Source organism: Chaetodon auriga, chromosome 10, assembly GCF_051107435.1.
Source record: "Chaetodon auriga isolate fChaAug3 chromosome 10, fChaAug3.hap1, whole genome shotgun sequence".
Lineage (NCBI taxonomy): Eukaryota > Metazoa > Chordata > Actinopteri > Chaetodontiformes > Chaetodontidae > Chaetodon > Chaetodon auriga.
In genome coordinates, this window is record NC_135083.1 from 18,252,582 (window position 1) to 18,269,869 (window position 17,288).

The window sequence follows — 17,288 nt, forward strand, 5'->3', positions numbered from 1 at the left end:
CTGGCAATGGATCGATTCAGTTCTTTTTATTGTCCCTGAAAAGATTCATATTCTCTTTAAAAACACTTCTTAAACTTTGACTCTTCTTCCTTTTCCCCAAAGGATTTTTTAGCAATTCGAACACTTCATTAAATCACAATGCAGAGGCGTAGTAGACTAAACAGTCACTAATGAATGAGCTCAGAAAGGAAAATGGTAATAATGATAAGGATAATGGTAATTGTTTTGTTGTTTTAGAATTGTTGATGTGATCAACTGCCATTATAAAAAAAACTATTATAACTATAACTATTCTAAAAAAAAATGAAGCAATGGGACAAAATCAAAAGACCAATAATTATTGTTGCTTTTTTATTGTTTTAATTGTCTTATTTTGTTTTTAGTACTGTCATTATTTAAAGCTTTTGTGATGCTGCACTGACCTTTGCAGTCTTTAAGCTGCTAAGTATTGATGATCTTGATTAATTGTTGTACAAAATGTCAGAAAACAGTAAAAATTTCCTGTCACAATTTCCTAAAACCGAAATGGAGAATCTGCTAGCTTTGTCCAAACAGTTCAGAAGCCAAAGATATCCAGCTTCCTATCAGCAAAGATTAAGAAAACCAGCAAATATTCATATGTGAAAAGCTGGAGCCACAACATTTTGGCCATTTCTACAGAAAATTTGACTTAAATAATAATTGATTATCAAAAGTGCCAATTAATTTTCTTTTTTTTAGGCAGTGGTCACTTAAAACTGTTTTGACTTTGATTTGATGAGTTTCAGACTGGATTATTTACCTTCTCACCATCCTCCTGTTTGTGTTGGCATGTAGAATCACATGAAATCACTGAAATGTCCCTGACATTTTCAATTTCAGTGCTGTTTTTGTCCATAATAGAAATACATTTTTATGGGAGAACAGGCTGTTCCAGCATGCAGCAAACAGTAAATAAGGCTCACTCTGCCAGGATGTAATGATATTCAGCACGTCGGACTCCCCCCTGAGAAGTCAGCACTCTCATACTGCAGCTACTCAGCTCTTCTCCACTGTGTATTTGTTGGTGTTATTAATGTGCATGGTCAGTGGCCACTTTAATGTCAATCATCATGCCTTCGAGGCAGATGATGTGATAGTTCTTGATCTGATCCACTTGAGGTTATTACAAACCAAACATCTCCATTGTGCCCCCGACTTTAAATGTAAAATTAAGAGGTGAAAGAAATATGGCGTGTTTGCGTTTCTTTTCAGTGAATCCGACATGCTAATTAATATGATTCATCACAATTATTTTCCATGTGAACGGCTAGCCTAGCTGACAAATCTCCAACGTATTATCTCATATGGGTGGTAATGGGAAACCACCCACAGCCCCACTCTGACTCCACTGCTAACTCACTCATTCTTCTTCTAATATCATTCTTTACCGGGAGCCTAATGATGATTTATGGCCAAAACAAGGGCGGCCAGTGAATCGCAGTGGTGAGTTAGACCTGTTTTGTAGCCCTGAGGTGAGCGGAGTTCATTCTGAACAGCAAAGCAGAAAGGTTAAAAAGGAGAGCCATACCAAACAGTCAGTCGGAAGCCGTAACAATCCTTCCCACGAACTCCAAATCCAAATCTTAAAAGAAATAGCTACACATTTTTCAGTTGGTCTGAGCTCTACAAATTGGTGGATGTTGTTCCACCCACCATTAGGCATGAAACAGCCTACCTTACCGCTGGAGAAGCTGGAGGCTTTTTAATTGGGCAGAGCTGGCAGCGCTGTGACATGCCAGGAAGAGATCTAGTTCTGGTTGGTTTCCAGGTCAATACTGAAACTGCAGCTCACCCTGATCTCTGATTAGAGTGGGAATAGCTTCTGCACACCTCCCTCCGTGCCCTGTTCAACAGATTAAAAACAGACACTCAGGAGTCCAGAGAGGCGTTTGGTGGCTGCGGACCCCACTGCCTGCAGACCTTATTAATTCACAAATGTGCTGGTGTCATTTCATTGCCTAATCAGATGTCGTAAGCTACAACAAATGACACACAATGTGGAGCATTTCCACATTAAAATGTATGAACACCACCATATCTAGGCTATATATGTACTTATTACCTGAACATGCAAGATAGATTTTCATCAGCAAAGGTGGTTGTTTAACATTGAAGACAACTCCCATTTAATATGTATCTAAAGTATAAAAGAGGCAAACCTTTCACAAATTACTGCATTGCCAACTTCCTAAACAAACATGAGTTCATTCTGTAACTTACTGTCTCATACACTCTCTGCAACATAAGAGGTATCAACCTTCTCATCTAGTTCTTGGCAGGAAACTAAATGAGTATATTTCCCAAAACACACAACTATTCCTTTAATTGTCCTTGCCATGAGACTGATTTTTCAACATCCATTTTGGCTCATAATATGTTGCCTGCCAGGACTCTAGAGTAATTGGTGTAATTAGTTCTAAGCAGAACTCTCTTGTAAGTGATTTTTGCATATTATACATGTGAAATGTTATATATAAGAAGGGGGTAATTCTATGTCATTAGCTGTTGATTTTCTTCCTGGCTGCCAGTTGATGGTTATTGTTCGAGCAGTAAGTGGGTGGGCATGGGAGATGTTGGCTCTATCTTAGGCTGGTAATTTATGGCTCCAGCTGCTGCCTCCCTCTCCCCAGGTGGACATCTTGATTTGTCAGCAGTGCATCTCATTGGGGGAAAAAACACATTACAAAGGGGAACTCGTTCTGCAAGAGGCTCATTGTTGCCTGGGCACCAGTCTCTCTCAGAGGGAGAGATATGTAGATACAAATCAACAACCACAACAAAAAAAGAAAGTAAGAAAGACAAAACAACCGCAATAAAAAATCTCATGACAGCAGGTTTCAAACGTATGACCTGACACTGAGAGTTATCAAAAAACAAGGAAATGAAGTTGTAGACAGTGTAGACAGCTGAGCTTAAAGCCATCGATTTTACACAACAAAGCAGACAAGATTTTAGTTCGGAAAACACAAAATGCCCTATATGCATTCACAAGGGACCCCCCCCCAGCTTGCACATTGATTTATCTTTATGTGGACCCTCATCATGAGGGCCCTGTATCCTCCCACAAGAATCAAACAAAAACAGCATCTTTGTCTTAAATTACCTGTTCACGTAATTTATTTTCAATCCATTTTGCAGTAGTTTATCCCTAAAAAAAAGGGAAATCCTTGCAGTGCTAATTCAAAACACAATGATCCACATCAAATACGAAGTGTTTTGCAACTTGTGACTTGTTTTTTTCAACTGAATTAAAATTAAGAAGAAAAAAAAATGATTCAAGTCAACTCAATACTTGATGACCAAGTTCCCCAAAACAGAAATGAAATAGATAAAATGAATATCAGAGGGTACCGGATGGACGAATATTGAAGCCCCTATTGTATACATATACTGGGGAGTATCACTGCTTATGTGGAAAAAAGTTTTAGAAAGCCTTTGTTTGGCTCCCGAGGGAGCTGCAACTGAAGTGTGTCACTCGAATCAATGTCGGCTGGGGGTAAAGACGATGAGTTTGAAAATGAATTAAATCTGAGGTTGTGGAGTCAGAAAGAAGTGAGCTCAACAGACCTCCATAGTCTGCTCCTCGTCTCCGCTTGAGGCTTCAGGCTCAAAGCTACATTTACTGCTACTAGCATAGGAATGAATGGTACGATATCTCTGGTTCCGATGCATTGACTTTCATCCTTGTTTAAACTGTCCGTTGAGTCCGACAGTGTTATAGGAGGGCAAAGCTAAATCAGTGGGATGTTCTTTTAAGATTAAGCGTTAAGTGCTCAAAGTTCCATCTTAGTTGCTTCATCTCAAAGTCACCAAACACACAAAAACCCAGCTTGCATTCTGCCAAAGTTGTCAATATTTTATTAATTTTCAGTTAAGGCAATCCATTACAAAGCATTTCACAAACCACAGTATGACGACAATATCATGTCCAACACCTGGTTTGGAAATTATTCAGCATGCAAGTCAGAGACCAAGAGGTATGTAAACAACCTGGGATAAAACAGGAGTAGTGGCAAGAAGAACCCATACAGTATGTGTCTCATAGGAACTGAATGGACAGAAACCAAAGATGCAACATGCTAGAGGTGGATGTTATCTCTAAATAACATCAGAAGTAACAAATTAAACACATGGCAGATGCACTAATCAGGTGAAATGAAGACAGACTACCAAACTTCCTGCTGTTTTGGCACAAACATGCACATTTTCTAAGGAGGCCAAGTTCAACACCTGAACACATTTTGGCAATAATTATCCTTTATACGGGGCTTATGTACATAATTAGAGTTCAGCCTCAAAGAAAATCAAAAATGAAGGGATTATAAAGCCATTTCCACCGAGAGAAAATAAAGAATTGTATTGTTGGAAAGACATCTTTTAGGCTTCAAAATGTATTAAAGGATGTTCAAAGATTGCATAAGTGTGATTACTGTGCTCATTTCATAGTTGCTGATTGGTATTTTGGTTTCCCTGTGGAAGAAATAGGCCTCAGCTTGTTATAATCTTAGAATCCTACTTTTAACTGATTTTGATTAATGAAAATGTCTGAAAAGGGGGCACAAGTACAGTTCATGTTTTAATTTCAACCCTTCAACTCACAGACATTTGCAATCACACTCACAGTATATGAGCTGCATGCTGATGCTGACTACCGGCTTTCCAAATTAATTATGTGTGAGTAATGATTAGCTGCTGATTGTTGTTAAAAGGAAAATGCGAAAAGCGCGACAAGCATATCTTTAAAAAGTAGAATTCAAAGAGGTTAAAGTACATATATATCAGATATTTAAGTTAGTCATTTATAATACTCCTTTAAATGTATTTCATAACAAATATATTCAGTGTATAATAATTATTTCCTTTTGGCTTAAATGGCTTTCTGTAGAGGTATTCTGGTATTCATGTGTGTTATGCAATTAAACGTAATGGCCTCATTTCATTTCTGACAAACAAGTGAATTTGGCAGCAGATTAAACACTGCTTTGTTTTCTGAGGGAGAAATGTCATCACTAATGAAAAATTAAAAAGAAAAGGCAGAAGAAGAAAAAAGACAACTATGAATGCGTGACAGAAGGAGTTCACTGTCTCTGGACTGAGTTTCTGCAGTATCATCAGTCTCTATCTTCTCTCTGAGAGCACTAAAGCAATGGGAGTCAAAGAACATTAAACGGCTAACTGAGATCGAAAAGCGACATGAATCACACACACACACTCACACGAAGCACAAAACAAAACACATCAACAGTGAGAAATCAGAGCTTCACCTTCTCGGAGAACAACACGACGAGACTTTGTAAATGTCAGTTCCCCAGTTCGTACTAAAGAAGACCCAATAATGCACAAGCACAACAAACCGAAGATAAACTCACTTCTTAATGAAACCCATGAATGTTTACTTTTTTTTCCTTGAGGCAATGTAAGTAGCCACAGTTGAATTGTAAACAAGTCTTGACTTTGAATATTGTACAACAAGGCTCAGCGACACTGTTAACTTCCATTATTTCAAAGATCATTAGTGAAGAGCTGTAAGTATAAAAAGTACACAACACCGGCTGAGACAGCGTCCTCATCCTCGTCCTGCAACAGTCTCATCATCACTAACATTTTTCGTGTGTGTACATGTTGAACATGAGACCTGCTGCTGCTGGCAGAGTTAACACCTGGGTAACTGAATTTGGATATGTTTCCATATAATAGGCACATTTGGATCGAGATATTGAGTGACTGATAGATACTAATGAATATGATGGCCGTTAGAAATAGATAAATCAGGATGTCCACAACTGGGCCACAATGGCTGTAACTGTCTGTACAAACTTCGTACACAGTCACTTAAAAGGAAATGCAGCGAACAAATGTGAATAGATCAAAAAATTTGCTTGAATTAAATCCGGTAACAAAACTCTGAAGGTGTATCTTAGGTATTAATATGGTTTCCCAATGTTTTGTTATAAAATGGGCTGTTGTGCTTTAGTGTAAAGCAGTGTTTTCTGGAAACACTCAATTAATTTGAAAGAGTAAACTCAAAGTACACACAAGACACAGAATGAACCAAAAAAAGTTGTTCTCATGACTGTTTTTTTGTTTTGTTTTGTTTTGTGCAATCAGTTGTTTTCTTTAGATCATTTTAAAAAACACTCAATGCCAAAATATCTCATACTCCTGCCCGGGGGAGGAGGGACTGTTAAAATGGGTATTAATTGACATCAAAAGTTTATTTATAGGGTCCTTTAAAAGTACCGAGCAGAATCCCAGACAATAACGGTAACCACAACAAATATAATGGAAAGAAACACAAACAGTGAGATGACAAATGAGACATGGCAGCATGACTTACGCAGTACAATTTACCTCTCTGCGACAGGGACAGCGAGCATGTGCTCTGAATTATTCATCTATGTTTCTGTACAAATCCTGTGTTTATGATAAATGAATTTCAAGAGATTAGTATAGTCGGTTCATTATAAACATTCTTCCTGTTGTCATCGTGTTTAAAATGATGGTGGAAGACCTAATAACATAATGTCGGGTCCTTTCCATTATTTTCATTGTGGTAGCTGTCGGTTCTCTCTAAATAATGGTTTTCAGCTTGGGTTTTAACATTAGAACCTTTGTGCTTTTTATTTGGATGGTTATTAGTGCATTCTGTAATACTAACATTAGAAATACGTATAAGACATGATGCTGGAAAATCAGTATGGCAACAGCTCACAGCAGGTCCTCTATATAACAGCTTGCAATCAAAAATGATCCATCAATGAGACTGGTTCATAAACTGCTAATAGGTTTTATCACATGCTTTTATATTACAGTCCTTATCAAAGTAGAAATGGGGATTTTTTTTTATTACACTGGTCACAAAATATAAGATGGAAAACTACAGGGGAAATATGACTTTAATTCCCTCCCTTAAAACCCCCTCAAAGGAATAAATAATTTCTTCAATAAATAAATAAATAAATTAGTATACACATGATGTCCTATTTTAACACACATCGATTCCAAAAGGTATCACGAACATGATACACACTGGCACAGTCTAATATATTTATGCCTTCAAACAGGCTCTCTCTACTGGTTTACTTGCTATCCATTACATCACCACTTTGACAGGTTTGACAGCAAACAACTAAAACCTCCCTTTAACGCCGGACTCCTCTCAGCGCTCTCATCCTCAAACACTTAGAGAGAATACAACTCCCTGATCATCAGCAGCTTCCCCCAAAACAGTCTTATTGCTCCAAAACAAAATGGAGTCTCATCATCTTTTCATGTAGCTGGATTAATATTTATGAAAAGGGCCTCGAAAGCGTTTCCATTTCCCATTGTGGAGGCGGATTCCCATCAATCCCGACCCTGCCCACACCAGCGTGGAGCTCTGTGTGTGGCTCAGACGGGGTTGGTCTGGGGGTGGTCGGCGGTCGAGTAAGCCGGTGGGACGGGGTTAGGTTTAATGCCTCTGCTCTTCATGTAGGAGATCAGCTGATCAGGGATCTCCGCCAGTACGTCTTTTGCCAGCCGCGCCATGCTCAGCACATGGTTGCCAGTGCGGTCCATGTAGTCTCTGAACGGGACAAACTGTTGTGACATGGGAAAGAAATCTGTGATTTTATGAAAAGAACCATCATGTATGTAACAGGTAAAGCCCTTATCGTCCCCATTACCTGACAATATGAAAGCACCAGGCCAAACAAATGACAGCAAACAGCAGATGAGTGTCAGAGTTCACACACTGATAGCTTCACTGCAGCACCAATTGGATGCACCAGACATGATCAGCCCAGATTGTACTTTGTGTTAATCCTCCACAGAAGCTGTGTTTGTGGTATAGAGCAACTTGGGCTACACAGTCACTCACCTAACAGGAGTTACATTCAGGTAACTTCTATTTCGCCTTGTCTTATTACTCATTGCTGCCATGCAATCGCTTTGCAGTGGAGATGGCTTCGCTAGACATTTGTTCCTGAAATACAGCTGATATCTGAAGTTCCTGAAAGCCATCCTCACAACAATCTCAACCAACATCAGAAACTTTGAAGAGAAAACACAAGCGGCCCAAACCGACCAACCAGTTCTTGAGGTTGCCTTGCGTCATGTTTACCCGAGACAGCTGGATTCGCAAGATCACAAGATCGCAAGATCGCAAGATGACATGAGATCATGTGGGCTGATACCCATCTTGCCAGGCCTCAAGTTATGTGTTTGTAGCCAAAACAGTCATTCAGACCAATCAGGGTCCCATGAGGAACTACTGGCAGCTACGAGCGGCTCCTAAAGAGGTTAGCCGAGATGCTACTGTAGCATCAGTTACATCAGAACAGTCGAGTAGAACAAAGAAAGGCTCTGAAGTCTCTCCACTGGCTTCAGCAAGAGTTTGACTTACGTCATGTGATTTGTTGATCTGATTGGCAGAAGTTAGACAGTGATAGACAGATGGTTCATCCAATCACCAAGTTTTCTTTGAAAGTGCCTGCCCTTTTCCAAACTGTTTCCATGGACTACTTCACAGATGGTTCTGTGTAGCGACCCATCTGGCACATCCGGTTACTGGCATGTCTGGAGCCACCATAGACTCCATGTGTGATTTTTGAGGAAGCATGTACTCATGGGATACATGGAGATCCTCATGACCCCTTAATGCTTTAGAGAACTAGCCGATGCTGATGCTCGACGAAAGGCCAGAAGGTTATTTAAAAAAATTAGGAGTTTATTCACTAATTTTCCACATACTTGCCAATTAGATTATTAGCATTCATCTCAAAAAAGTTTGCATTTTAGCTTGACTGTGGTGCAAGAATAAAAGACAAAGGGTCACCAAAAAGCACTGGGGTCCCATCCTCTGAGGATAAAGAACACGTACAGGAAGTTTAATCATAATGTGTTCCTCTGATATCTTGTGTATTAAGTTCATTTTTTGGGTTGAGTGTCGGGTGTGGATAAGAAAACTACTGGAGTGTCCAAAATGCGAGGGGCTCATCCTCTGTGCAGCGTGAATATGTTTAATAAATTTCAAGGTGTGTATCAAGATGATTCCCTGTCATCTTGTGCTGCAGTCAGATTTTGCACTGACTGCAGCACAAGATGAAAGGAAATCAAATAGGGTGATTTTCTCACATCTAACTTTCCATACCATATTTCAACACTCTCCGGCTGTAGTTGAGATGTCTTGGTTTGTAACAACCAATGTTCCATCTATAAGCATGACAACTTAAGGGGCAAAAATGAAGCCGTAAGAAGTTGAGAGTGAGACAGAAACATCTCACCTGCACAATGTCTCTCTCTGCCAACTTCCCCCGCGAGGAAATCCTGATGTCATCACCATCCAGCTCCACCATGGCTGCAGAGAAAAGATGTTTTATGAAAAACGATCTTATATAAAAAATATTTTCACACTATGAATTGAAAAGATGCACAATCATGGCATGCTCTGGGGCAAGCCTGAGTAAAACAAATCATCCCTGATGCAAACAGACCAAACTGGTTTCCACTGTTTTTGGTTGTTTTTTTTTTTTTTTACACATTTGTTCCCTGTAGAACTTCAGTTCCTGTTCTCACCATCGAACTCAGCTTGGCCAACTCCAACAATGATGATAGACATGGGGAGTTTAGCTGCCTGTCATGAACAAGAAGAACAAACAGTCACTTGTCACTCAGATGCCTGCAGGAACACGTACTGTGTTTTCTGAAAAAGGCTTGACATCAGACTTTTTATCAGCATTTGGAGGCTTTCTCACACCACACTTCTCATTCTGCACAGTCAGCAATTAATCTGCAAGCACAGATCTGCAGAAACGCCAGAGACAGAAACAAGAATGGAGACAATAAAATAATATAAACATCCTCCTACGTGGCATCGTAACAGTCTCATCAGTTTTTTCACATCATGTAATGTTGCATAGTTTGGGTATTCAACTCAGGGGCCCCAAGGTTGTTACAACATCAGAATATTTGAGCAAACTGTTACACAGTGTAGACTATTACTGCTTTTACAATGTAGAATACCGAGTATACAAAGTTACTCAATGTTCTGGACTTCACAAATAAGCAGAAAAAGAAAAAAACAAGTAAAAAAACCACATACAAACATGAGGTCGAACTCTTTATTTATAAAATATGATTACTGTATCCTACACACTGACATCACTCAGTCTAATATTATATATTCATGATGTGTTTGTATAGAAATGCTTCAAACACTGTCGGCATCAGAGCAGAAAAGCCACATGTCCTGCTTACTTAACTCCAATGTAAACAAAACCTAAACCTGCATTATGAACATGTAGTGAGGCTGAGCCTTCGAACGGCTTGAGGTGTACACAGGTTTCTCCCCTGCATGAACCTAAACCACAGCTCTGATGTGCAGAATGTAGAGGCTTCAACATGAATGAATGATATATGGTATGCTTGTGGTAGAAATGCATTGACAGGGGTAAAAGTAGGTCAGCTTTCCTGGAAAAACCTCCCGAGGGGAGAGGCCTGTCACAGATAGGAGTAAATAGACAGAGGAGGACCACCCCCTCCATGTTCACTATCATTATTCTCCCTCCATCTCTTTTCCCATTTTATCTTCCCCACACCAGACTCATTCCTCATGACCTCTTGCTCCCACACAAAATACATGCATTCTGTTTGCCCCTCTCCAGCAACACAAGACCCCATGAGCACATACCTCTAAATGCCAGATCAGATTCTCCATCCAGAGCTGAATTATTCAGTCTACATCATTTGTTACTTTGCCTGTAATGCAAAGTCACTCAGGGGATCTCACTCCATCAATCTGTATGAACACTCTCATAACTCTCACTGCACAGAACAACAATAAACATAGAGACACCGATAGCTACCTGTTCTCATAATAAGCATTTCATTGATTTTTTTTTTTTTTTTTTTACCAGCTTTTCTCTCCCGTTGTTTACATTAACTGAGAGGCAAGAGGATTCAAACTATAATAATTTCTGTGTCTCTGGTAGAAAGATGTTTCTGGTGCAAATGCTAACAGCCCACGTTGCTTTGTGCTTGTACTTACATAATAAAATTCACCAATAATTCCCTCATAAAGTCAGAGTGAAGCAGAAGTTTGAACTCAGGGAGGGGTTTAGTTACAGGAGTCATTTAAATAAAAATGAAAGCATTTCTAGATTTCTCATGCATAATTTAATACACATTTCCCCCAAATCAAGGGAGCCTATCTGGTCTCTGTTTACTCTGGGTTCTTTGAGTATAAACAAAGTTTGGCTGTACAGCAAGAGTTTGTAATGACTGTGGTGTTGAAGAGATTAATCAGGAGAGCAGTGAGAAATAGATTATACAGTATCCAGGGTACATAGACAGAGTTAATTGTAATAACATATATTTAACCTGCTGGCTTGATTGGGAATTTGGTTTAAAAAAAAAAAAAAAAAGAATAAAATGTGACAAGATAAGTACATTCAGAGGCAGTATCTCCTCTAGTTGGCACACAACTTTTAGTCAAAGTCCAAAGTTGGCTGGACAGGTCAAACATTTGCTTTTTCGATTCAGAATGCAGAGGTGAGTGTCTCTAAATTTTAAAATATTCATGGATTTTATGAAGTTACTGGTCAAGCCACTCTCCTTTCTACACAACAAACGGCCACCCGAGGACATAATCTAATACCTGGGCACAAATTAATTCATATTTTGACCAAGCAGGTCAGAGAGAGACCCTCTTTTATAATTTAAGATCCTGAAATGAAATGTGGAGCTAAAAGAAAAACATGAAATGAAAGATGGCTGCAGAGGCTGTCCTGTTAGATGTGGGGACATATGAGTCAACAAGGGCTAAGATGTGCTGGTTTGGGGAAGAGGGAAACCAGATAAACACTGACTTTAGTATAGTTTGGTCAGTAGTAGCACTTGTAATATGACCAATAAATATCTGCTATGTGCAATCTTCTAAGACATCTCTAAAGATAAACCACAGCATCACAGAGCACAAGTAAGAAACCAAAAGTGCAGACACGAGTGTTGCACAGAACTCTTTCATCATGATTCATCTCAAAGGGATGGCTAAATGCCAAATGAAGCAGGTCATTCAGTCCTTTGCTCTGTGGGCAGAGGAAGGAGTAGCCAAGTCCAAACTGAGAGGCGGGAGGTGGCAGCAGGACACGGCGGGTTCAGCAGTGCAGAGCAGCAGACAAGATCTTAAAAGGAAGGTGTGGCTGTTCGAATGGTTTGATTAACAGTCGCAAATTCCCTTTAAACCCAGTCTGCTGGGGGTCAGAGCACCGTGTCGCTGTGAGGGCGATGACGACTCACTGAGTGTTTCACCACTGCAGCAATACTCCAACTCTGACACAAAACATACGCAGCACACAGCATATGCTTAAGAGGAACACAATGACACTTCAAAATCTGACCAAAACAGTGCCCAAGATAGTGCAGCGGACCCTTGCCTCTAATAAAGTGAACCTGTTGAACTGGGAGTGAATCTCAGCTGAGCCCCTCAGCCCCCTGAGGGTCTCAATAAAAAGGAAAAATATTGGACAAATAGAGCACAGGGGGGTGAGACAAGTGGAGCAGAAAACATCCCATAAATCCTCGAATCCACTGCCACTGGCTTATAAACCCCTCAAAGTAACAGAAAGCTCGAGAGAAGGGCCACGGTACGCTAAAAGCACCTGCAATGCCGGCGTCCTGCAGAGTGGAGAGAGACAGAGAGGTGAAGACAGTGTCACAGCAGCACTTACATTCACTATGGCCTCCTTGGTCTGAGCCATGTCGGATATGACGCCATCAGTGATGATGAGCAGGACAAAGTACTGAGATCCGTCCTGCACTGCTGCTGCATACCTGAAACAGAGAAATCGTCAGCACCGAGCGGTTTAAGACACACAGACCATGCTGAACTAATGCAAAGTTGAAAACAGGTGCAGACTACATGGATTCACAGAAAACTCAAGCAGAGAGAAAAATGTACGAGCAGCAGAGCAGAAACCACTGTGTCACAGATTACGAAAAAAAACTTCAGATCTTCAGACACGAACTCCCCCTCCGCCCAGCATACGACACAAAAGCTCAATATAGACATGTAAAGAAGTAAAATATGTTGCATAGCTCTTCACGTCTCAGAGGTCTATCCAGACACTGTTACGAAACCCATCAGAGACACCAAAGTGAGTGTGGCCTAGTTTCAATCGCCCATCGCTGGCTGCTGGCTATGAATAATTTATTAAACTGTTTATGCAAGTGCTGCAGTCTTATTCTTTCAGAACAGTATTGATTGCTGTGCACTCGACTGACCAGACTTGATGAGCAGGAGGGGAGAAGAACGTGGCAGATCACCATGAGGGCCAAGGACAGGTCAGAGGTCGGCCCTCACTCGCACTTTCAGTCCGGTAAATTTGACTGTGAGGTGCTGACATTTTAATCAAAGTGCCTGCCCAGTTAATGACAAAGGCATGAGTGATGACCAGTGTTTAGGAGATTTAAGAGACATTTGTCTTCCTCATCTGATCCCTGACAACGGTGGCCATACACATTGGAGACATATGACCACATTGCTGAGTCATAACAGCAGCACTGAACATGATACTGTACTATAGTCTACATCTTTAGATTCCTCCATAGATGAGAACATAGAACTGACGCATTTAACATATCAGCAATTTAACATCATACTGTGCATCTGGTGTCCAATACATCATCACCTTTTATCCATTTCAGAACACTGTCCGCTTTCATTAACGAATCAGCTCCCTGCTCGTGCTTCATGCACGACCCACGGTTAAAAAACAGGAACTGCTCAACGTTCAATGTTAACATCTGTTTCTGGTCGTGTAGAGTCACTTTTATCTTTTCATCATTGGTTTACTGGATGACCTATTTCACTCGTTCTGAATAGCTGAGACACTCTAATGGTCTGCAACATCTTTGTGAATAATTTTCAGTATTTGAGTTTTACTGCACTTTTCGTTATAGTGCACCCTTTAGGCAAAGAGACTGTAGAGAGTGTAGTTTCATAAATGCATAAAGGCCCCAATTGCTTTCAACCCACACTATTCAAAGACATAATGTGACATTTTTATTGGGCATAAAATCCTTATTAGATTTTTATTTATTTATTATTTTTATTCCTTGAAGTCATGCAAAGAGGTCTGTGCTTGGTCTGGACTTTTTCCTTATTCTTGTGTGTATGTGTGGGTAGTGAGCAGGACTGCACGGGGTGTCTGTGTGTCTCCTCTTGTTTTGGGAGAGGACATGTTTCTGTTCCAGCTGTTGTGGCATCAGTCAAAGTAAAAAAGATAGTAAAATGTTCAAAATCGAATCTAACAGACTAAATGGTTTATAACACAGGATAACATAATTGTAAGCAGATCTAAGTGTTTGTTAACATCTACAACATCCTCCTGTGGACACACATAAGTGGAGGCTGGTGAATAAACAGACAATAAGTGACAGCATAAAAAACAACTGTAATAATATAAAATATGTCTTTATAAGAAAAGTTGTAACTGATCACAATTATTGTACATTGATAAACATGTCTTAATATCTATAAATGTCCTTATATCTGCTTACGACATTCAACATTATTGTGTATTAAATGTTCATATGGTGCTGATAAATGCTAAATGGGATTAAAGTAAAGTGTTAACGAACCAGAAACACAGGGAAATGCAGGAAATTGAAATGCAAGTTCAGGCCCAAAGTGCACAGAGCTGCGTTCAAGTTATAATTTCACTACTCTTTTGGTCTTGAGGAGACCATTTTCAACAAATCGTGTCTGCTGTGTATTTAATGTGATGGAGCCCCACTCGTAGACACAGCCGACAAAATTCACTTTGAGTAATTCCGTTTGCAGGAAGTTTGACTTGGTGAATTAAAGCATGTGGTGCCACACTGACAGGAAAGCTCATTTATTGAACAGTGGCTGAAAGGCTACATGACGTGAATTCATTTACAAGTCCCCTGCCAATCCCACCACCTTACCTTTAAACTCTCACCACACTGGATGTCTGGAAAGCAACGTAGCATCTGCACTGCATATGCCTGAATACCGTTTCTATTCATCTCAGCCTGGCAGCTGATTGTTTATTCTCCCTTCATTACTGCTGAATCCATAGAGAAACCCTCACTCACTGTCTTAATGCCTCTGAGCCACGTCTCCCCGCTGAAGATTATTTACAGATCGACTCTCACGGAATGAACGGCTGTGCCCTGTGATGTTCACTGGGACAGGTATTTGTGCATGTACCTTGCCACATGATTAACAACAGGAGCGAAGTTGGTGGGTCCATACAGCTGAACCGTCTTAAGGCTTTGATGGTAAGCTTCGAGAATCCCCTCCATGCCGTTACAGTACGGATTCTCAATGTTGCCATTCTGAGAAAAACAAAAAGGAAACATGAATGGTGCAGGGACTACAACAGCAGCCTAGTTTTCTATTAGATTTTTCTAATCTGGGAATACCAGAGGGCTTGACAGAACAATGAAGAGCTGATGTAAACAGCAATTAGTCTTTCAGTAGTGCCATAACATGGCTATGAGAGAAGTTATTGAGTAACTTTATACCAGACTGAAAAGCAGAGTTTTCCCCTCTTCTCAGTCAAAATTTAGGCCGTTATGAAATCTGCTCACATTTTTTCAAGATTCCAAATTATTTGAGCACATTTTGTCATCAAAAAGAGTGTCTGAACAATAATATTTCAAATAATTATCCACAATTCAGTCAGAAAATATTTTAAATGTAATAAATATCATTGAATTTGATGTAACACAACATTGTTTTTTTGTCCAGTGGATCTTCTACAGATCCTTAGCCACCTTATGTAGCTGGAAGGCACCAGGGAAGCAGCTCTGATGGAGACTACTCTCACATTCGAGCTCCTCCCTGTTTACAGCGCTTGACCAGAAACAGCATTTTCATTTTTCCCAGTAGAATATTTGACTCTACGCATACAACCATTAAGTCTTCAGCACACTCAGGACTTTCATCTGCACATGTGGTTACACTTCTGAGAGTTTGTTGAAGTGATGAGCTCTTGCTAGCGTACTGCCCCTGTGTGTGTGTGTGTGTGTGTGTGTGTGTGTGTGTGTGTGTGTGTGTGTGTGTGTGTGTGTGTGCGCGTGTGGCACCGAAACATAGCTGAATCGTTTTTTTCTCCCCACTCAGCCTGAACACTGTGAAAAAACACTTGTAATGCTTGTTTATAACTTGCATACACATTTTGGCAATTTCCACAATATTCTGCGTTTTACAGCTGATTCCGTTTTTTATTGTCAATTTCCGCAATACCATCCGTGTTTTCTACGTTGTGGTTTAGGTCTTTGTGTTCAATAAAGACATGTATTTCTATTCAGTGTATAGCCAGGTGTGCTGTGTAGTGTTTTCTGATTTCATTTTGTATTTCTGAATGTAGATTGTAAGTGAGACAGCTTTGAAGTCTGTCAACATTTGGACTGCTTTCAAGCAAAGGTAAGCCAGGCTGAACACACTTATGGATGAATCTGGATGGAAAAGACATCAGTCTAAGCAGTAGTGACTACAAGCTCGTTCCACACCCGGTGCAGAGGTGATGTAGCAGCTGGGTGTGTTCTTAGGCTACACCTGACCACGTGTTCATCAGACTTGTATCTTGAAAGCCATTAAGGTTTAGTGCTTCTTCATCATAAAATGTGGAGCCTGGAGTTACTCTTTAAGGGCTGACTGACGTTTTGGAAACATTCTTTACTTCCAGAGATGTGCTTGTCAGACACTGCTTCAAAGCTTTCTTCCTTTGAGGCACATTTCTAACCAAACAAATATTTCAGCCAAGACTGTAACTTTACTTTAAAAATCACTTACAAGACCAGAGCATGAAAGAATGAGGCTTCAATTATATGGTGAGATGAATCTTAATTTGCAAATTTTAATGGAAACATGGAGTGATGCAGACGTTACCCTGTAGACAGACTCCTCATTAGGCTGCACTATGCAGCAGCCAGAGCACATTAGCTGGCTGAGAGAAGCCAAATTGATTTAAGAATCCTTCAGCCTTACAGAACCTAATTTGCACTATAAAAGGTAAATGAAATTCACTCTGAATTATGCATGTCAGAGGTGTGGCAGCATTCATCTCAAAATGCACACATCCATATTGCAACATACTTATACATACATGTTGGAGAGAGAGAGCATGAAAACGCAAACAAGCGGTCACACACACAGATAAGCTCCACTGGAAGGACCAGAAAGTGTTTTCACAAAAAGTCAGATTAGCTTCTATTAAAAATACTGATGATGAATTACATCCTGAAATAACATCTGA

General features: G+C 40.1%; 1 protein-coding gene across 3 annotated transcripts in view; it reads right to left on the reverse strand.

Moving 5' to 3' along the window:
• Positions 1 to 3,851: 3,851 nt before the first annotated feature.
• cpne5a (copine Va) overlaps positions 3,852 to 17,288 on the reverse strand; it is a 72,415-nt gene continuing 58,978 nt past the window's right edge. For all 3 annotated transcript variants that reach the window (XM_076741071.1, XM_076741070.1, XM_076741072.1), the window contains 5 exons: positions 15,236 to 15,363; positions 12,729 to 12,831; positions 9,577 to 9,634; positions 9,285 to 9,358; positions 3,852 to 7,599 (listed from right to left, as the gene is read on the reverse strand). In XM_076741071.1, coding sequence (XP_076597186.1) covers positions 7,411 to 7,599; positions 9,285 to 9,358; positions 9,577 to 9,634; positions 12,729 to 12,831; positions 15,236 to 15,363 — 552 coding nt within the window. In that variant the 3' untranslated portion in view covers positions 3,852 to 7,410. The remainder of the gene's footprint in view (positions 7,600 to 9,284; positions 9,359 to 9,576; positions 9,635 to 12,728; positions 12,832 to 15,235; positions 15,364 to 17,288) is intronic.